General features: G+C 34.7%; 3 protein-coding genes across 8 annotated transcripts; 2 read left to right on the plus strand and 1 right to left on the minus strand.

Annotated features, from left to right (window-relative positions):
- Positions 1-3,142: 3,142 nt before the first annotated feature.
- LOC102586462 (dephospho-CoA kinase-like) lies at positions 3,143-11,458 on the plus strand. Of its 6 annotated transcripts, XR_001472057.1 has the most exons (5): positions 3,999-4,317; positions 4,503-4,648; positions 9,009-9,446; positions 10,898-11,133; positions 11,261-11,458. XR_001472057.1 is itself a non-coding variant. In XM_015304217.1 (4 exons), exons 2-4 carry the CDS (start codon positions 4,210-4,212, stop codon positions 9,442-9,444), a joined length of 690 nt encoding a protein of 229 aa, XP_015159703.1. In that variant the 5' UTR covers positions 3,143-3,273; positions 4,056-4,209; the 3' UTR covers positions 9,445-11,133. The 6 variants fall into 6 exon arrangements, 5 of the variants coding, with proteins under 5 accessions (XP_015159703.1, XP_015159704.1, XP_015159702.1 ...); XM_015304217.1 differs by lacking the exon at positions 11,261-11,458 and adding an exon at positions 3,143-3,273 and having other exon boundaries at positions 4,056-4,317; positions 9,009-11,133; XM_015304218.1 differs by lacking the exon at positions 11,261-11,458 and adding an exon at positions 3,143-3,273 and having other exon boundaries at positions 4,102-4,317; positions 9,009-11,133.
- A 1,093-nt stretch (positions 11,459-12,551) lies between these two features.
- Positions 12,552-13,022, plus strand: LOC107058470 (uncharacterized). Its single transcript, XM_015304211.1, has one exon. The coding sequence runs from the start codon at positions 12,552-12,554 to the stop codon at positions 13,020-13,022; it is 471 nt and encodes a 156-aa protein (XP_015159697.1).
- Positions 13,023-14,499: 1,477 nt separating this feature from the next.
- On the minus strand, positions 14,500-20,429 carry LOC102587037 (TMV resistance protein N-like). The gene is made up of 5 exons (XM_006364892.2): positions 19,889-20,429; positions 17,547-18,645; positions 16,213-16,485; positions 15,223-16,128; positions 14,500-15,133 (listed from the first exon to the last, which is right to left on the minus strand). Exons 1-5 carry the CDS (start codon positions 20,356-20,358, stop codon positions 14,687-14,689), a joined length of 3,195 nt encoding a protein of 1,064 aa, XP_006364954.1. The 5' UTR covers positions 20,359-20,429; the 3' UTR covers positions 14,500-14,686.
- Positions 20,430-21,700: the final 1,271 nt, after the last annotated feature.

A 21,700-nucleotide genomic window follows, 5' to 3' on the forward strand; every position in this document is an offset into this window, starting at 1 on the left:
ATCCCATTTTTTTGTCATCTGGTTCGGTATACAATTAGCCTTTTTCGGTATACAATTACCCCTTCGGTATACACATGTATAAAATGTATAAAATGCATTTGTATTTGTATAAAGCGAGAGAAAAGTGTATATACAAATACAAATACATATATTTTTGTCCTATACACTTATAATTATACAAATACAGATCTTATTATACAAATTACAATGTATAAATGAATTTATACAAAACTGAACAATTTGTATAAAATTGAATGTATCGAGCGAATTATACAAATCAAAAGCTCCATAGCAAACATAAAATTTGTTATGGAGCGCAATTATGCAACCTATAGCTATAACATACAAATATGATTTTTATGTTTGCTATATGGGAAAGTTGTTCTAATTAATATCCCACTCAATTTTATTGATTACTTATTACGTCTCTTTAATTGTGAAAGTGAAAAATACCTTTTTCTCTAATTAAATAAGGCTGAAAAATAAGGGAGAAATGGGTTTTTAGTCTTTTATCAATATTTTTAGATTTATCTATTTTTTCATACTTACATGATATAAAAATAAAAAAAAGACATTTTCTTTAATTCAAATTGTAAAAGAGAAAGAGATCTCATTTCCTCGAAAAAAGATAATGAATCTTTCGTACACTAACAATATTATTATTTGGTGGCAGTAATATAATTTGATAATTTTAATGAGTGCAGTAAATAACCTGTTATAATTATATAGTAACTTTTAAAATATATTAAAAGTATGAAAATTACAGTGTTAGTCCATATAAGTTAAAATCTAAAAATAAAAAACGGGGAAGACTAGTTATTCACTAATATGTTGTGAGAAATATAGTGAAATGAGAATTTTTAGGCCCATAATTGTTGGTGAGTGATGACCTTAAAAGGCCTCATACTATGGGTCTTCATTAATTTTAGGCCTTCTTCATTTTTGAGTACCAATTTATGAAGAGGACGTTAACCTGTCGCTATTTTTTGGGTGTAAGAGTAAATTCCTCATTTCTATACAATAGCTTGTAAATTACACAAAGAAGATAACCCGCACTAGATAAGTCCGATCCGATGCGATGAGATTGACCCAGAAGGCAAATTTCTTGTTTTAGCTTCGATACATTTGACTATCTCTATAATAATATTTACCATCGCTAGTTAATATAAATATATATTATATGCTTATCGGTTATTTTTTTCTGAATAATCTATTATTTAACTTGATTTCTCATATATGAATAAATGAGTTTCATTATGTTTATGTGGGTTCTAGGAATCTTATACTCTATGGATTGGTTCCTAAGGCTATAACCCATGATTTTGCTTTAAAGTGATTCATCTCGAGATTGAGTAGAATTCTTCATACTTCTAAGATCCAAGATCTGATCAACTAACTTGATTAATAAACTACATTAGATATAAATTCATTTTACTTTTATAATTCATTTTAAAGGATGTCCATTTTTATTTTTATTTTAAACATTCTATCGCAATTTTCTTCTTTTTATTGTGGCTATATTTATGATACAACATCCTCATGTTCTTATACACTATATTGCACATCATTTTTTTTTAGGAAAAGTCTTGCTACATTTAATATAAATAAAAAATATTACTATATTATGATAAATAAACTCCAAAATCTCATTGTTTATGAAAAATTCTCTTTCTTATTAGTCGTTTTAGCCATTCAACTTACTAAATTTTCTTCCCAAATTTCTTGGTTTTAGTTTAGGTAATGTTTTTTAATATATTAATAAAAATTACCATTTGACGGTTACTTCATAATATAAGTAAGGCCAAATGGTCTGATGGACCCTTGTACTTGTATCAGTTGTATTATGGACCCTTCTACTTAATCATTTGTCAACTGGACCCTTAAACTCAATTAAAATGAAACTTTTAAGCCCCGCTAACCATGTGTGTAGCTCACTCTCCTTTATATAAATGACATGTCATATCCACGTCATATATATTAGTGCCATGTCATAATTATTTCATAACTATTTTTTAAATTATTAACCAAAATTATTTAATAAAAGGTAAAATAATAAAATTTTAAATTATTCTTTAAAGTAAACCTCCATATCTTATTCTCCCCAATTTCACTGTCCACGGCCAAAATATACCGGAGAAGCCATTGCCGCCGTCGTCGCCATTTTTGCCGGCGAAATCGCATATACTCTCCTCACCTGTCTTCATCTCCACCGCACACCATAACCATTTGCCTTTCCTCCTCCAACCTTTACAAAACCAACAACCTAAGCCTGGTCATCACTAGATCTGGCCGAGAAGTATCAGATCTAATTCATGAAAGACGTTGCAATGTCTGAATCTACCAATGAAAGCTATGCAAGGTGTAAACACTATATTTCACCTGAATCTACAAAATTGTTCAGGGATCAATGAAGATGCATTTTCAACATAAGCTTTCCATTCTCAGGTAGCCACTAAAGGAACAGATCCTTTAAAAGGAAGCATGCAAGAATAGGTTACATACTTCACAGTATCTATCAATATTGTTGGTGGTCTCACTCCACTGCGATTCAATGTGGTCTCTGGCGAGTACCACCAACACCGCTTTCTCCCTCCGTGGTTAATCAGTGGACTCAAGATGTGCCCAAGATTTGGTAAATTGATGTTAACAGATTGTGGAGAAGAAGAAAGAAGGGTTGGATATGCAAAAAAATGGTTGAAAAGGATGGGATAGTGGTGAAGAAGTAAGGTAATTTTTTTAATTAATTGTTTTTAAATTTTTTATTTACTTTTTGTAATTTTAATATTTTTTAACTCAAAAATGTTATTCACTCGCCTAAAGAAGCGTGTAGTTACACATTTTTGCCAACTCACACATTCTAATGCCACATAAGCCTGGTCAATGGTCAGATGGATTTGTTAAATTGTGTTTTATTGAATATAAGGGTTCAGTTGACAAGTGATTAAGTAGAAGGGTCCAGAATACAAATTGATACAAGTACAAGGGTCCACCAGACCATTTGGCCTATAAGTAATAGAAATCTGATTGAGTTATAATATATCTTTCCCATATTAGGTAGTACTATATAATGCATTTTGTTACATATCAATTAGTTAAATTTTTTATAATTCAACTCTTAAAAGTGGACGGAGTTAATAATATTTTGATTTCTAAAAAAAAATGGTTGCATTTGCATTGTCCCAAAATTCTGTATTTCCTAATCTCCACTCTGCCGGCGACTGAATACCGACTGAGCCTCCGGCGATTCCGACCTCGAATCAGAGCAGCGTCAAGGTACTATTCTCTCTTGCCATTTGGTTAGCTACTTCTAGTTTACTACTTGAATGTTGATTTTCTTTTACAGTTGAAGGTTGAATTCATAAAAATGGAGTAGTTGTTATTGTTCGAGAGGACCTTACCTGTTCTTCACTTTCCCATTTAATTTCCTGGCTTTGATAGAGGCGAATAGGTGTAACAGAGTTGAACCAAAAAAAAGAAATCGTTTCAGAAATACCTAATTGAACCAAACCGAATTTGAAAAAAATGAACAATTTTTCTATACCTTTGGTGGTACACCCATTCAATACTCCGATAATGTATTCTCTTATGTAATATTTCTTTGTGATCTGCTCAAGTAAACTTGTTCCATCATAATTTATGATGGTGGTTGTGGAACCTCTATTGAGATATTTGAGGTACAAAATTTATGTCTCGGCTTCATATTCTCCAGTAAACTGCAATGGTAGAAATGTTTTGGTTGAATATGTTTTCTTGAGCAATGAGAACCATGTAAAGATTTTATCACCACTTCTATACTGAGCATGTATGTGTGATGGATTGATAATTGCGTGAATTGAAATTAATCTTCTTAGATGATTGAGTTCTCTCTCTGTGCTTTGATGTGTGTATTTTTTAATGATAATGTGTCTATCCTTTGATGCTTTCCACCAACTTAAATCACAGGTTCATATTTAATGCTTTTATGTGTAAAATGTTTCTACCTTCACTAAAGAAGTTTGTAGTTTATGGTGCAATAGAAGTTCTGTATTCAATTCTTTTTGGTAATGAACCTCCAGCTACTTGTTCAATTCCAAATTGATTTGAAGATTTCCTCAAATCCAGAAGCTAGTTGGTTGATGGAATCGTGAGAGAAGCAGAGGAAGAAACTGAGTTTGAGCAGTTGGAGTACTGGAGTTGTTCCTCATCACTTGTTTTGTTCCCAAAATAAGAATGAGGATAGTCGGACTGACCGGAGGGATTGCTTCAGGGAAGAGCACTGTCTCCAACCTTTTCAAGGCTCATGGTATTCCCATTGTTGATGCTGACATTGTAGCTCGGGTAACTACGTTTCCCTTTTCCTTTTGCTATTCCGTTACCAGGTTTATTTAGGGCATCAAATATAAAGAGTCTTAAAATATTATGCTTGATTAACTGTCAATTTGGGCATATTATCTCCATCCGCTAAAATTTGTGCAAGTTTTTGGCAAGCTCTATATATTGACAAAAAAAATATAATTATGTAGAACGTTTTGAAGAAAGGAACAGGTGGTTGGAAAAAGGTTGTTGCCGCATTTGGTGAGGATATCTTACTGGAAAATGGAGAAGTTGATCGTGCAAAGCTAGGTCAAATAGTATTCTCTGATCCGGGAAGACGTCAGCTTCTTAATAGGTAAAGTTTGGTATGAAAATATGAACTAGTTGCTGAGTGAAGTTCTACTTTTTTAGTCTTCCTGGTTTATTGTTACATAATTTACACGTTCAACTTGTCTGATATAATGCTATGATAAAGGAAAAAATGGATCAGCAGATAATTAGTCCTGTAATCCGTCTTTCAATTAGATCAGCAGATAATTAATCCTGTATTCAGTCTTTCTGGGTCGAGCTCGTCGCACCGGGCTTGCATAGTGTGGGTTACCTCTCCTATGTGCAGTGGCGGACCCATAATTTTCGTTTCAAGGGGTGCGAAAAATAAAAGTATAAACGTGTATATATAAGCCAACAAAATAAAATTTCAAGAAAGTAGTAGTATATAGTTTTAGTGGCGGACCCTTGAATTTTTTTGGGTTTAAAACCACACTTTTAGCATGTTTTATAAAATAAAAAACTAAAGAAAACGTGAAAAAGGGAACTGAAACCTTAAAAAAAAATGAAACTGTAAAAGAAAAAAATAAAACGCTAATGTAGGGATTCGAACCCTGTACATGAGGCTTAATTTTCAGGGAACCTGCTGTTGGGCTATCTCTGGGGGTTCAAAATATATATATCCACACAAATACAGAAAATTACCTTATATATACAGTGTAATTTTTTGCCCAGGGGGTTCGGGTGAACCCCCTGGAACCAACGTGGGTCCGCCCCTGTTAATTTTCAGGGAACCTGCTGTTGGGCTATCTCTGGGGGTTCAAAATATATATATCCACACAAATACAGAAAATTACCTTATATATACAGTGTAATTTTTTGCCGAGGGGGTTCGAGCGAACCCCCTGGAACCCACATGGGTCCGCCCCTGCCTATGTGGTTTGCAAGTTATTGCATAGGAGCTGGGGCTTTACCTTGTGCGCACCCAAGGATAGCGGCTGCAGGTTTCCTTGTCATTAAAAACAAAAAATTGGATACTTTTTGTCTAATCCAAAGAAACAAAACTAGTACTTCCTCTTATTTTCTTATGTTCGCCGAGTAACATTAATAAAAAAGGTTCAGGATAGTTCCTTTCTACAATCAAAATATATGAAAAAAAACTTTATATCTGGAAAACTTCATCCTATAGCTGATTCTGGTTTGATTTGGTGTGGTGATTTTGGAGCTTCCTTGAGAACTTAGGTTCTCTTTCCACACAAATGAGACAACTTGTTTCCGTGCCTGGAACTTGAACTCAGAGAAGTAAACATGAAGTGTGAACGCAGAGAAATAAAAACCATAAGTAAACTGCTATCAAACTGTTATATTTCAGAATATTAATACTAAATGCTTAAAACATCTCTTATTTTTTTAATTTTTTTTATGTAGATTTAAAACATCTCTTATCAATGACATTTATTTTACTTTGGTCAGTAAAGAGTATAATCTCTTTGGGATTGGCAGTTTAGTAGCTCTTTGAAAATTGAAGGATTAAGGCATAGTTGTTTTTGTTACATTTACATTAATCTTGTGTTTACTGTAGTCTTTCCTTTTTAGTTAGAGATTTGTGAGTTAGTTTAGAGAGACATGTGAAATGTAGAAACCTGCAGTTTTATAGGTGATATCATTTTTTAGGATAAAGGCATGGTTTTTTTTATTACATTTACGCCAAGTCTTGTGTTTATCATAGTCTTTTCCGTTTAGTTAGAGATTTTGAAGTCGGTTTAGAGAGACATGTGAGATTCAGTCATTTAGAGAAGCTCCAGTTTTATAGAACTCTTATTAGGCTTAAGAAAGTCAAGTTATTGAGTGATGAAATGAAGTAGCCTGAATAGAGTGAGAACCAATACAGAGCATATAGCCAACCTCAAATTATTATGGGCTTGAGGCTTTGATTGATTAATTGAGAGTACAATTCGACAACAAATATAGAAATTAGTCAACTTTGTGGGATGTTATGCTTGAAGTTTAACAGCGAATATAGAAATAAGTCAACTTTGTTGGATGTTATGCTTCAAGGCACATGACCATGTTAATTGGACCTTCCTTCTTAAATTTCTAAAAGGCATGGCCTTTGGTGAGAAGTGGATTAATTGGATCTCTTCGATATAAAGATTGTGAAATTTTCTATCTTGGTGAATGGGTGCACAGAAGGACCTTTCCCTTCCGTGAGAAGTTTGAGGCAAGGTGATCCTCTATCACCATTCCTGTTTCTTATTGCAGTGGAAGGACTGAACCAGTTGTTTAAGGTGGTGAAGGACAATGGTCTTTTCTGAAGGGGTTTAAAGCTGCAATCAGGGAGGACAATAGTGCTGAGATTACAACAGATGACTCTGTGATGCTGATATTGACCAAGTAAAACATCTGAGAGTTATTCTGGTGATCTTTGAAGTAGTATTAGGGCTACATGTTAATTGGAGTAAGAGCATGCTATTCCCAGTTAAGGAAGTTGCCAACATCCAGGTGCTAGCAGCTATCTTCAGATGTGAGCGGGGTCATTACCAACTATTCATCTAGGGCTCTTCCCAGGGGAAACAAGTAAAGCTTGAGAACTCTGGATTGGGGTATTGAAAGGTGTGAGAAGAGGCTAGCAATCTAAAAGGGTCAATATCTCTCTTTGGGAGAATATAGTTCTGGTAAACTGTGATCTGGAATCTGGATGCACTATCTACATATGTCATATCGCTGGTTCCTTTTTTTTTTAAACATTAAAAGTTGTCTCTGGTTCCTCACCTTGTAAGGTAAGGAACAAAATTGACACATTAAGGAGGAATTTCATATGCCAAGGCAACAAAGACAAGAAAGTACATTTGGTTAATTGGAACAGTCTCATTACTAACAAAAGGAAAAGAGGCTTAGGCACAAGGAATCTAAATGCTCATAATCAAAGCTTGCTTGTGAAGTAGTTTTGAAGGTATTACTTGGAGACTAATGCTCTATGGAGAAGGGTTATCCATGACAAGTATGGCCAAGATGGACAGTGGTATACAAGAATTGTCAACAACCTCTATGGGGTGAGCCATTAGATCTTCCTGGAACTTTATGATTGACAACACCGGTATAAGGGTGGGTAAAGGAAGAAGAACTCTATACTGGAATGATGACTGGCTTGGAGATGGCTCTGTGAAAGAACTGTTCCCTGATTTCTATAGCATTGCAACACTACCTGAAGCAAATATAGAAACAGTGAAGGGAGTGCAGAGGTGGAACATTACTTTCAAAAGACTACTACATGACTTGGTACTGGAAAGAGTTGTTGAATTGTTCAAGATATTAAATTCCTTCCATGGTCTCAAAGATTCTGAAGACATTTGATCTGGAAGCCTGGCAAAGAAGGGGTCTTCACTGTCAAATCTTCCTATACCTTATTATCTAGGTCAAACCACCAAATTGATCACTGGCCATGTAAGTTCATATGGAAAGTAAGGGATTCTTTTAAGTTTCTATGTTTTCCTGTCTAGTAGCAAGAGAAACCTACCTTACTCAGGAAAATCTAAGAAGAAGGGGATTCCAGCTATGCTCTAGGTATCATATGTGTGGTGCTACTTGGGAAACTAGCAGTCATTAATTTTTACATTGTTCCATTGCTGGGCAACTGTGGCAACTATTTCTCAACATGGTAGGTCTCAGGTGGTCTATGCCAACAACAACTTGTGAGTTATTGATGTGTTGGAACTACGATGGTGGAGCAGTGAGGCAGAAGAGGTGGTGGAAACTTGTCCCAGCATGCATGGACAATCTGGAAGGAAAGGAACTTTAGATTTTTTGAAGACAAATACAATTTTGTGCAGAAAGTCAAGATGAATTGTATTCTTTTGTTTCATTTTTGGTGTAAAGAAAACTATGTAGAGGAGGATGGATCACTAGTTGATATGATAGGATCCTTGTGAAGCAGTAGTCCTAAGCATGGTTGGGTTTTTGTAATGATTGTTTCCACTATTTACTGCTGTTTTGACTCATATGTTCATATGTACATGTTACCATTTTAAAATGTGGCCATATCGTTGTCTTATGACAACAATGATCAAAAACATTGGCCACTTGAAATTGTACCTTTAACATTGGCAAACTGCTGCTGCTTCTGGGGATTGGTATTCCGTTTTCGGTATTTTATTGAGTATATTAGTAGCCTTTGAGGTTAATCCAATGGAAATATAGCATTAGCTTTCTATTCTGCTGAAGTTGACACTCAAAAGGATCTTGGCTTCTTGAGAAACAAATTAAGGAGCAGCAAAAATATCTTGAATAACAAAATGTGGGAGGCTACTAATTTATTTCTTGCTTTACTCCAAATTATATTATATTTTGGCCTAGTTTTATCAGATTGGCTAAGATTTGAATTGGTGCAGGATCACATAATGGTTTTTGTTGCAATGTAAGGTTTTGAACATGGGATTGTGTCTATGTAGGTTGCTAGCACCATTTATCTCACGTGGTATTTTAATGGAAGTTTTGAAGCTGTGGATAAAGGGTTGCTCCATAATTGTTCTTGATGTTCCTCTTTTGTTTGAGGCCAAGATGGATAAGTGGACTAAACCCATTGTTGTAGTTTGGGTTGATCCTAAGACACAGCTGCAGCGGCTCATGATTAGAGATGGATCAATGGAGGAGGATGCCAAAAGCAGAATAAATGCACAGATGTCCCTGGATCTTAAGAGGTCACAGGCAGATATTGTGATTGATAACACCGGTTCACTGGAGGCTTTGCATGAACAGTTCCAGAAAGTGTTGACTCAGATTACAAGGCCCTTGACCTGGACCGAGTTTATGCTCTCAAGAAAGGGAGCTTTTCTGACATTGTTCTCCATTTTTGTCGGTGTTGCTATTTGCAAGAGAAGTTCATGAAGGTAATAACTCACCTAATTTGATTTAACACAATGTATGCATTTCTGTATGGCAGAAGAGTTACTCCTTAATCGAGCTCTACTGTGTATGTACTAATTATTATTATTATTATTTTAAATAAATTGTGTGTGTACTTGCAACATGAGCTTTTATGCTTTATTAGATACTTGTTTGAGACGTTAAAGTTGAAGTATGATAATTTGATTGTACATTTGGACTGATTCAATGAAAGGAGGGATTCTGCTGCATTTTGGAATTCCTTTGGAGCATCTGGAACTAACTTGATCTAAGATTTCTTTTTTTCTGTTGAGAATGAGTTCTCCTTCCACCACCACCCCTGATAAAATGATTTTCCTAATAGGATATTGTCATGTGCTGTACAAAATAAATAAGGCCCCCAGTTGATGATTGGTGTACAATGGCATCACAATGTGCTATTCCAGTGTTGTCTTGCTTCCTGTTTCCTAGTGACTCTTTAATTTTTGTTAGAGGCATGTAATGTTTCCAAGGTTTTGCTTTATAAAATATATCTCCTAGGGGTTTCTGGGATATTAATGTTATTATGGTTAATTTGTTAATTTAGAGAAGCTTGAAGTGTTTTTCTTTAAGAATATCTTGGAGAACTGAAGATACTCCTAATGGCTAATTTTCTGGAATGCTCTAAAGCTAATTTTAGAAATATCTACTACAGTTTGGAGTCCAATTGGGGTTTTTGGCTCATATTAAATTATTAATGGCTGACTTTTATTGAAGCAAAAAGGTTGGAAAGAAAAGTGTGCTGTGTGGTTAAAGAAATCGTGCTTAAATTATTGCTGGTTGCTAAACCTGTTGTTTATACTATTTATTGTTTCAAAATACCTGATTCTTTTTATAAGGAGATCTGTAGTTTGCAAAATTTTTGTAGGAAGAAAATAAGGTGTAGTGTCCATAGTTTTAAATCTAGGTATTTGTACTAGTGATCTAGTATAATGGATTTTGGTCTTAAATCTGATTGTTCTTGTGGTAGTAGTAGAGACAGAGTTTGCCCTGCTAAAGATAAGAACTGGAACTTAGCAGAACTCCTTGTGTTATCTAACCTTTTAAGTTAACGACACTATCTTGGGAAGCTAAGAATTAATGTTTCTGTGCTAATGGTAGGTTGATTGATCATGCAGCGAAAACCCAGTCAGAATGGAATGAGGTTTATATTGTCAATTCTGTACTATTCCTATCATTGTCATTGGTCCTGTATAAAATTTTCCCTTTGATGGCATCACTACCTGTACTTATTCTGGCTTTAATGATACCTATTCTAGATTATATTTTTCCACAATGGCTTGCTCGTTTCATGGCTGAACTATTGGTTGGATTAGCTCACTTTTCTGTAGGTTATATATTCACTTATGCGGCTTTCTTGATTGCCTCTACGTCAGGCAAATATGGTCAATCTTTTAATGTGTGTATCCACGACAAGTTGTGACAGGTCATCTCTTACTGCTAAAGCTGTTGCCATTTGTGATGGATGCTGTATTAAGGGCTGAGCGTGATGTTTAACGAGTTTATCAATATGCTGACTCTCAAGCTGGACATGTAATGATTGGTTTCAGCAATTCCGGACGGTATTACAGTCCTTGTTCAGTCGATAAGCTTACTTTTTTTCTTTACTGGAAAGGATAGAACCAAGTTAGTCTTTAGCTGAACTTCCTACACATGCATAGTTTTTTTTTTTTTTTTTTTTTTTTTTATTTGCACCGGGTGTCCGAGTCTCTTTGAGCCCCGACTAATCCCGGGGGTGCACAGGCCCTCGGCAAGGAGTTTCCCGCAAGTGCTCCTACACATGCATAGTTTCAAAGGACATGTTCTTTTATGTGGTTTCAATGGAGTATTTCAGATGGGGTGTCAGTTAGGTAAGATGATATGATTTAGTTCATTCAAGAACCAAATTATTCTTATATTGGTACTCTATAATCGATCATAATCAATAAACATACAATATTCAGTGATGACAAGTGCATACTTTTGCACAAGAATTTGATATTAAGTTTATTCCTTTTTAACTCGATATGCACTAGAAAGTGGACACCTGAGCTACCAACGAAATCATCAATGTCTTGATCAAGAAGGTCTGGAGGAAAATCCCAAGAAGTTGTCATTTACCTTAATCACATCATCTGGGCATCTATACTAAAAGTCCTGGTGCATGTTAACTGGATTGACCCTGTTTCAACTAAGCTTTTGACAAAGATGCAATCTTCCATGATGAAGTCACAGTCAAGACTCTAAGATGGAGGGAGGGGCCACGATCCCATCCATTACATGAGTAAATCAGGAGAAACACAGTTTAGGTTGAGGTTCATGACTAGTTATGTATATAGATCTTGGTTGACAAACATGGTTGTTGGAGATTCTGATTGAATTATAGAGCATAATTATGATAATGATACCTGTAACACATCTTTATTTTACGTCAGACTACGGGAGGGACTTTGTTTATATCTTGGCAACTTTTAATAATTAACTGAAATGTATCGCATGGATCATACGACTATATTACAGATGCATTCAAAAAGCAAATGGAAAAGGAACACAAGCCTGTATTCATGGAATAAAAGTTGCCCAAAGCGTACGCCGATTTGTAAGTGCATTTTCAAAGTAAAAGAGGCATGTATCACTAGTGAAATTGGAAGTTGTAAGATGTATTTAAACCTGGAAAAAATTACCAAAACAAGAAAGATTACTTGACATTTAATGTCTTAAACTAAAGCCTAGATTTAGTTCTGAATACCAAAGAGAAAGCAAACATCCACAATGGAACCACAAGTTACTGCAAGCAGAGCATGCAATATGAAGAATCAGCAACATCCATCTCCATAATCATTATTGAACAGTAATTGAAAGCTATAACGAAGGGTTAGAAAGACAAAAGACATGTCCCAAAAAGTTCCAAACATCCAACTGAGTGTTTTTCATTAGTCGAGTAACAATTAAAACAAACGCAAGTGCGAGATGACACTTTTAGATGGAAACATGATGAGGATGGCAAGTTCTCTGTAGGCAGAATTTATAGAAAAGAGGTATCTTGGATGCTTGAGAACAAAATAGGTCCTTGGAAGAATGTATGGAAAAGTATGGCTCCTACTAAAGTCAAGTGCTTTGCTTGGTTAGTAATCACGAAAGCTTGCCTCACTCATGAGATCCTGCAGAAAAAGGGATTGCCAATTGTGTCGAGATGCATGTTATGTAGTGAGGCTAGAGAGACAGATAATCATCTGTTTCTCCATTGTAAAGTCGCATCTCAGCTTTGGACTATGTTCCTCAGTTCAACAGAGACAAAATGGTCAATGCCAGAGCACACAGCAGACTTGTTAAGTTGCTGGATTAGGAGAGGGGGAAGCAAGACACAGAAGAAGTGGTGGAGAATAATCCCACACTGTATCTGGTGGACTATCTGGAGGGAGAGGAATGGAAGAAACTTTGAAGATAGATTCAACAGCATTCAGAAAATCAAAGGGAGCTGCATTGCAACTTTCTACTTTTGGTGTAAAGAACATTGTATAGAAAATGCTGAACAATTAGTAGATCTTTTAGGATTACCGTAATTAGTCTCTTGTTTTAGCTTGTTACTACCTTTTTGGAGGTCTCCAGCATACCTTAATGCTGAGGAATACAACATTACCAGTTTCAAAAAAAAATTCAAAAACACACTACGTCATGATACACAACACAGATCAAATATAACCTTTTGTTGTAATAGAACACAAACCAAGGAACCACACAGAGCATTTCAAACTCCACTATCTCACTTTCATGAAGTTACTTGCAATCCTTTGAACAGTAACCAGAATATCCCAAACTGCTGATCATGCCGACTCTTCAAGATTGAAAATTGCAAGTTTTCTTTAATTCTAATTATCAACACAAGAATGATAGTAAGTGTAGCAACCAGTAATCCACTTCCACCAGCCTAGCATGTCATCTCAGTTTTAAATTTTTTTTAACTCTCTAAGATTAGTACTTAAAAATCTCACTTCTTCAGACTTAAAACAAAATAAACTGGAAATAACATGCATTAAATTTATAACAGAAAACGGTTTCAATTTCATGGGTTTCTACTGTCCTCTTAGCAATAAGCAGAATGTCCCAATCATTGGATCATGCTTACTTACACACTCCAGAACTGAAAAATGGGAGTTCTCTTTAGTTCTTATTATACAAGAATAATACTATTTGTAGCAGCCGCTGTTCCATTTATTCTGGCCTAGCAAGCAGTCTAAATTAGAAAACAAGTTTTGAGGGACAACTCCTAATATTTGTACTTGAAGATCTCACATTTTCGGATAAAAATAAAATGAACCAGAAAAAACCATTTGATATATGGCATAAAGAGTGAAGATATAAATCTGCAGGTTCTAATAGCTCCATTTGTTCTGACAAAGCATAGTCCAGATACGTAGTGTTTTACCTGTACACCTTTCCAATTGATGGCAATTACGGATTATAGCTATCTCATAATGAACATGCTTCAACAGCTGAGGCTCTTTCGTGTTGGACATCAAGATTGTCAAACAGCTTCATAAAAGGTTTATTCAGAGAGATGTATGACTAGGTTTATATTTTTCTAATTATATTAAGTTTTGCTTTTACTCTAAGGCGATGCTTTCAACTAGTTTACTGTTTTTAGCAAAAGATGTAGAGTTCTGAAGAAGAAGAAATGAATACGAAAAGAAAGAGAAGAAAAAATAGCAAATAAGAATAACTAGTTTTAAAAAATGAATGTAAGATGCTACATGAATGCTCTTTTCGGCCTATGCCTACGGCCCTACAGTGTAGCTCCTACACACTACAAAGAGAGTGATGTCACAATGCTGGGGTAACAGCAACACAGGGGTTTTGGCTTAAAGAACATTATAAGCTCAGAAGTAACATAACACCTCATAGTTTTAAGTATTTTACTAGCAAAACGTGAATAATTTAGGAGAACTTTTAGGTATCAACTCTTTTTGTATTGCATAGAAAACCAAATCATTTTAAACATCTAATTCTAAAAGTACATAACATTCAACTGCTACCACAATATCAACCATAATTTTTTTTTAGAAACTACCATATATATAGTCAGAATGAAAGTAGGAAGGTCTTACAAAATGCATACACACAATACTTGTTCTCAGGTTGGATGTTTATCAAAACCCCAGCAGCCCAAGAAAAGTTGGAAAAATATTGAACCTGAACCAAAGGCAAGGCCTCAACTCCATCATCTCTGTCACAATCTGCTCAAAAGAAATAACTTTCCTTTTGGGCTGGTTGCAAACAAAAGATGAACCCCAAACTTCTTTCTTAAACCTTCTTTTGATGAATGACGCTCTTTGATAGAAACCATCATTTTCTCACCGCCTTTTATTGGGCGTTTGAAATGTCGTCTTGGCATATAGCTCACCCATGCATAACTCTCATACCGTATTGCAATATCTACACCAAAAAGAGGATATTCAATCCCATTTGTCAGGTCGGTGATGATGGCAATGGGGGTTCCATCACAATGTTCTCCTTGAGATTCACAAATAGCCCAAACAATCATGCCAAGAAATTCTTGTTCCATGTATCGTGGCACAATCAAAGATATTGAAGATCCCACAACCCGATAGCCGAACCAACTAGGAATCTCATTGCAGTGAAGAAAAACATTTACGCCATTGGGTGCAGAATTTGCCTAAACATGGATCAGAGAAAAGGTGTCACATAGAGAAGTGTACAAGGGAAAAACTGTGTTTGATTTATACAAGTGACAGAGCAACCAACCTTGAAGAAGCCTTCAGATAGAGGATTTTTTGTGAGCATACAACCTATTGCATTCATATACTTCAAGTATTTAAGGTTCTCAAGGCCCCGAATCTCAATCAATTTACTGCAATCACAGAAATCCAACAGTTGCAATCTGTTTGCACTTGACAAATCTGGAAGCATTTCTAGTGACCTGCAATTCCTTGTGCATAGTTCTTCTAGGTTACAAGGAAGATCTGGGAGCATAAGGAGATTTGGGCATCCATAGAGTCTAAGGGTTTTTAGGTTGGATAGGTGACTAAGAGTGAAGGGTAGGCTGTGAAAATTATTTCCACTTAAATCTAAGACTTGCAGTGAGAATAATCGGCCAAGACAATTGGGAATATCTCTTTGGCACAGATTGAAGAAAGGAACTTTTAGAACTTCCAAGGACGGTAAATTTATAATAGAAGATGGAAGAATATCATGATCTTTTGATGTTAAAAAGGATGAAATGATGGAAAGAAGAGATTTAGGTTCTGAAAGTTTCCAGTCATTTCCCACTTCCAAGAGTTGAAGATTCTTCAGAAGTCCAAAAGACACTGGAAGTTGTTTAATAGATGTTCCCATTACATAAAGTGCCGTCAAACGCCTAAGATTCCCCATGTCAGCAGGCAATTGTTGTAGATTTGTACAATCACTCAGATATAGCTTCTCGAGCGATTTCAGCTTGCAGATGCTATCAGGTAGTCCCTCGAGTTTCTTACACCCAGTGAAATCTAAATACACGAGAACCTCCAAATATCCAATTGATGAATGCACCTCAGTCAAACTCGAACAACCTCTAAAAACTAGTTTCTCAAGCATTGGTGAACCAGTGAAGTCTGAAGTTCTCATTAGGCTCTCACAATAGCTCAGATCCATTATCTTCAAACACCTTAAGTGCTGAACAAATGAAGGAATGTATTAACTCCGGAATAGCAGATGTAATTGTTTAAAATCAAGGAGTAAAGTTGTAGAACATCAGACCTTTGTACTAGGGGGTTCTTTGAGGCTACTGTATTTCACATCCAAAATAACAAGTTTGTCCGGATGCAAATCCGATGGGAAGTGTTCCAAATGGCAATGATGCCATTTTAACACTCTAAGCTCTGTAAACATGTCCTTGAAGCTCCCTTCAAGAGGAAGATGATCAATCTGGAGTAGTCTCAGGTTCTTCATTTTTGAAAATCCTTTTGTACTCACACGCATGTCCTTAAATACTGGTTCTTCTAGCTTCAATGCCTCAACTTTTTCCCCTCCCTGGATTCATGATGAGAAATAATCAATTCCATCAAGACATACAAGATGTGCTGGAAATAAATTGATCAAGATTAAGGAAAGAGATGTCAGGTGAATAAAGTCGGAAGTGGAGGGGTCAAACTATTAATTCTTTTCCATAATGAAAGAAAAGCGAAGCACCTCATTAGCTAATGGCTCAATTCAAAGCTTAATATTGCAATGGCTATGGTTGTGTGCTTCTCATGCCCAATTGATATAATTCCTTGAGGAAGAGACTAAAAAAGAAGCAAAAAGGAAAATAGGAAGAATAATAAGCAAAAACTACTCTACATGGATTGGGACCTACATCTGGTATAAGGTCAATCATTAAATTACCAATACATGCAGAGCTTCTAAAATACTATAATTGTGAATATAATATTTATACGTAAATGATAAATTTTCTTATACATATATATAAATGATGAACCAAAAGGTAGAGTAATGTGGTAGCACATGCTGCTCTTACAATAGATCCTTGTGTTAAATGCAGAGAGGGGATGTTTGTAACCGAAAAAAATAAATATGTTATACTTTGTTTAGCTAATTTTTGGCAGTGTTGCTGTTGTTCCTACTGTTGTTACCTTTTTTTTAAAAAAGATTTTCCTGGAGGTGAAAACTGGCCACTTCATAGGTGCAAATCTTTGAACCAAAAAGTCCTTTTGATCTTTCAACGCATAAAGAATGTCTCTAAATTTGAATAAAGCACAAAGGATGTCTTATAGTGATGAGGCAAAAAATTTCAATATTGCAGGACAATGGGAGTACCATAAAACACTTTTCTCTGACTTTCAACTGTTTTTCAGATATTTGTAATCCTTAGAAGAAGAAATTTTAATATGAATATATAAAGACTTCAGAAGACGCATGAGAGCAAGTTATGTGTGCCACATTGACTAGCTAAAAAGTAAAGCAAGTTTCCATTGGTAAGCTTCTTATTAAGGTAGTGCTTAAGAACTTTTTCTAAAACAAATTTTGAGGAGACCTTGTTTTCTAATCTTGGGAAAGTATAGGTCAGGCTTCAAAGTAGAATGAACCATTACCTTGTGCCTAGTAATCAAATCACGAATATCATCAGGATCCCACAATCTGCTACGGTCACCTGGATATTTGGATTCTCTACGAACAATTTCTCTTCCCATATCTCTAATCAGATTATGCAAGCTCAGTTGATTGGATTCATTTATTGTTGCTAAACTCTTCTCGATCAAGACATTAATTCCGATTTCAGGGAAGAAACCGCAACTGCTGAGGACTTTAGAAACATCTTCCTTGTCCCATCCTTCCAAGAAACATGCGATATCAAGGAATGTTTCCTTAGTTGAATGATCAGGGAGACCATCATAGCTTATTCTCAGTTTCTCTACTATCGAATCGTGAGGGATTTGCTTCAATCTCTCAATGAAACTTTTCCACTCTACCATGCTTCTTCTATATAAAAAGGATCCCCAAACTTCAAGTGCTAATGGAAGCCCTTGTGCATATGTTACCAGACTTTCAGAGATCTCCACAAAGTCTTCTGGAGGGAGGGGATTCTTGAAAGCATGCCAACAGAAAAGCTGTAGACTTTCACTTTCGGTCATACACTTGACCTCATATTTTACATCACCTGTGGAACATTTCAGCAAGTGTTCGTCCCTGGTGGTAATGATAATTCTACTGCCAGGACCAAACCAGTGCTTCCCTCCTGCTAATGAGTATATTTTTTCAACATCAGCAACGTCATCAAGGACAATGAGAACTTTTTTTGATTGAAGCCTTTGTTTAATCAAGTGAATTCCATGGTCGACACAGCTGACTTCAATTTTTTCCCTGAGAGTATCCTTGAGAAGCTTTTCTTGCAAAGCAACCAAACCGATATCCCTCCTTGAAACTTGTGATCCAACATCAAGAAAGGAGCTACCATCAAAATTTGGAGAAATATGGTTGAAGATGGCTTTTGCTAAGGTAGTTTTACCAACACCTCCCACTCCCCAGATTCCAACATATATGGCATCGCTTGCCCTCGTCCATGCCAACTTATTTATCAGTTTACTGACACGAGAATTAATTCCTACGGGATGCCTTGCAATGTCTATATATTTGTGGTTTAATTTACGCAATACCTCCTGGATAATCACCTCAATGAATTTTGCTTCATGACTGCAGAAAAGAAAATTTTTAAGTAGTAGTAGTAGTAAAACTATATCTATTACTCTATTTTGTATGGGAGAAAAGGTATTTTGTTTGGTATCAAGAAAATGTTTTCCAATTTTCCTATGTTTTGGTTAATCAAAATGTTTGAAACCACCATCGCTACGTCAATCACACACCATCTTGAAACCACCACTAGAGTCGGAGCTAGGTGGGGTTCATGAATTCGGACGAACCCACTAACTTTTTCGTAGCCCTATATTTGTATTAGAAAATTAAATAAATATATGTATATTAACATGTGAACCCCCAAACAAATTGATTTAGAACTCCCAAACTCCTAACCTTGGCTCCACCATCACTACGTCAACCCGACACACCACAAACCATAGATAGAAATCCCACTCTCCACTATCAAGTAAATTTTCAAAATCAACTATTAGCCATTAAAACACCATTGTAACAAACTTTTTCAGTTAACAAAATTTATTAAAATATTGTGAATCTATCATTTATGCACCTATTCTTCTTGTATAACCGTAAATTCAATAATAATGTTAGATTTTGTAAAAAAAGATGGCAAATGGATATGCTCAGGGACTTAAATAAAGAAGACAAAGAAAAGGAAAGAAAAAGAATACCATAGTATGTGGATGTAGTTTGGACTCGAATGGAGGAAGAGATGAACTCTGGTAGTAAGTTTTACAGCTGAAAGAAAGAAGAGGAAGAGAAGAAAATAAAAGGAAAAAATACTAGGTGCCATTTGGATTGATTTAAAAGTTGATCAAACCTAATTTATGTCAGTTTTTTACTTTTAAAAGTGTTTGATAAATATAAAAAAAATAACTTAAAATAAGTCAAAAATGATTTAAAATAAGTTACGAAGTTTTTGGCAAGGTAAAAAATGACTTAAAATAAGTCAGAAACCAAAAATAAGTCTTCCTCTGCTTTTTATTTTTTGATTTAAAAGTCATTTCAATTTGACTTTTTATTTTTGATTTAAAAGTTATTTTTTTAAATCAATTCAAATGGGCTCTAGATCACTTTTACTTGTTCCACTTTAACTTAACAAATCATTAAGAAAATAATTATTTGAAAAATAAGTATTTAATGTTGAGGATAAAATATATAAAAAAAAATTGTTATGTTTTTTTTTAATATGTCAAAACTAACAAATAAAAATGAAAATTTATTTTAGAAATAAATGACAAATAAAAACGAACAAAAGGAGTGATAATTATTTTGAAATTACCCGTTAAAAAGATTTGGAAGATGAAATCCAGATAAACTTGCAACCGCAGTAAGTGCAGCTCTCCACTTCCACAACTGTTCTGGACTCGTATTTAATTCATGTTTAGCAAGAGAATCACCAATTTGCGCAGTTTGATGGCGTACTTCAGAAGGATCAACATCATAAAATATAGGATAAATGAACTGCCCAAAATTTTCTTTACATTCAAGAATTTTGACCAACTCATTAAGACACCATTTAGATGAGGCATAACTCTTGGAGAAAACAACAAGAGAAATTATTGACTCTTCAATTGCTTCATGTAAACTCCGTGAAATGTCCTCGCCTCTTGGAAGTTCATCATCATCTCTAAACACATTAATTTCAACATCACATAATGCTTTATAGAGATGATCTAAAAATGTTTTGCGCACATCTTTTCCCCTAAAATTCAAGAAAACTTCATAACGTGGTGAGTATAAATTACCCATTGGTGAAGGGTAGAGACCATTTAATCAAATGACCCTAATATTCAAGAAAACTTCATAACATGGTGAGTGCAAATTACCCATTGGTGAAGGATAGAAACCATAAAATCAAATGACTACTTATATAGGGAGAAAAGACACAAGTGACACTTGAAGTTGTTTTGAATTTTCAAAAGGACATTTTAACTATGCGAGCGTCCTATTATCTCCCTAAATAATTTCGAACATATATTATTACATCATTTTTCGATCAATTCCAAATTTTAAATGGCAAGAGCTACCAATCATTGTGTGACACGTGTTAATTTAATTTAAAATATAATTATTTTTTTCATTTTAAAATTTTTCTTTATTTCTCTCTTACTTTTTGACTTATTTTAATTTTAATTTCATTTTAAATTCTATTTCATCTTCCACCCCTACTTTCAAGCTACCCCTCCCTCCATTTTCTTTCTTTCTTTCTTCTTTTTCACCTCCCACCCTCACCTCACCCCACCCCCACGTCAAGTTATGCCCTTTCATTTTCTTTCTTTCTTTCTTCTTCTTCTTCTTCGGTCAAATTTCTTTCTTTCCAAAATTATACTATTTTCTAGACTTTGTTGAGTAATAGATAACAAAATTAATTATTTTTCTAAGAAAAATCAAAATTTTGAAGGTATCATCAATTAATTTATCTCATTTTCATATTACTTCAAAACGAGAAATGATAAGTCTGAAAGAATCAGAATTCTCCGAAAATTGAAAAAGTTTAATTGAAATTTGGATAAAAAACTAAATAATTCCTACTAATCATCTTGAAATCTAATGGGTTTATCAAATTGTTCGAAATGTAACAAAATATTTAGATATAATTTTAAAATTGAAGAGAGTTAAACTAATAGTACTAAAAAGGGAGGTGGAGTTGTGGTAAAAGGTGACATTGAAAGTGAGAAACTTCAATGAATTTTTGAAGAAGGAAGAAAGAAAAGAAAAAAAATAATAAGGAGAAAAAGTTAAATAATAGAAAACAGAAAATATATTTTATAGCAAAATACTTGTAAAATAAATTATATTCATTTTTTAGTTTGTTCACGCTCTTTAAGAGAGTGCATACACTCTCCATGCCAGGTGGACAAAAAATGATGTAATAATATCAGTTCAGGATTGTTTAGGGGGGTAATAGGACACTTGCATAGTTTAGGTGTCTTTTTGAAAATTCGGAACAACTTCAGGTGTCACTTTATGTCTTTTCTCCTTTTATAGGATTTTTTTTTTTGATTTTCGATTTATTGATTTTGGTCGGTTCGATAATAAGAAAATACTTACAAAACAAACATATGATTTCTTCAATAATTTGATATGACAA

The sequence above is a fragment of the Solanum tuberosum genome, unplaced genomic scaffold (assembly GCF_000226075.1).
Source record: "Solanum tuberosum cultivar DM 1-3 516 R44 unplaced genomic scaffold, SolTub_3.0 scf00524, whole genome shotgun sequence".
Classification (NCBI taxonomy): domain Eukaryota; kingdom Viridiplantae; phylum Streptophyta; class Magnoliopsida; order Solanales; family Solanaceae; genus Solanum; species Solanum tuberosum.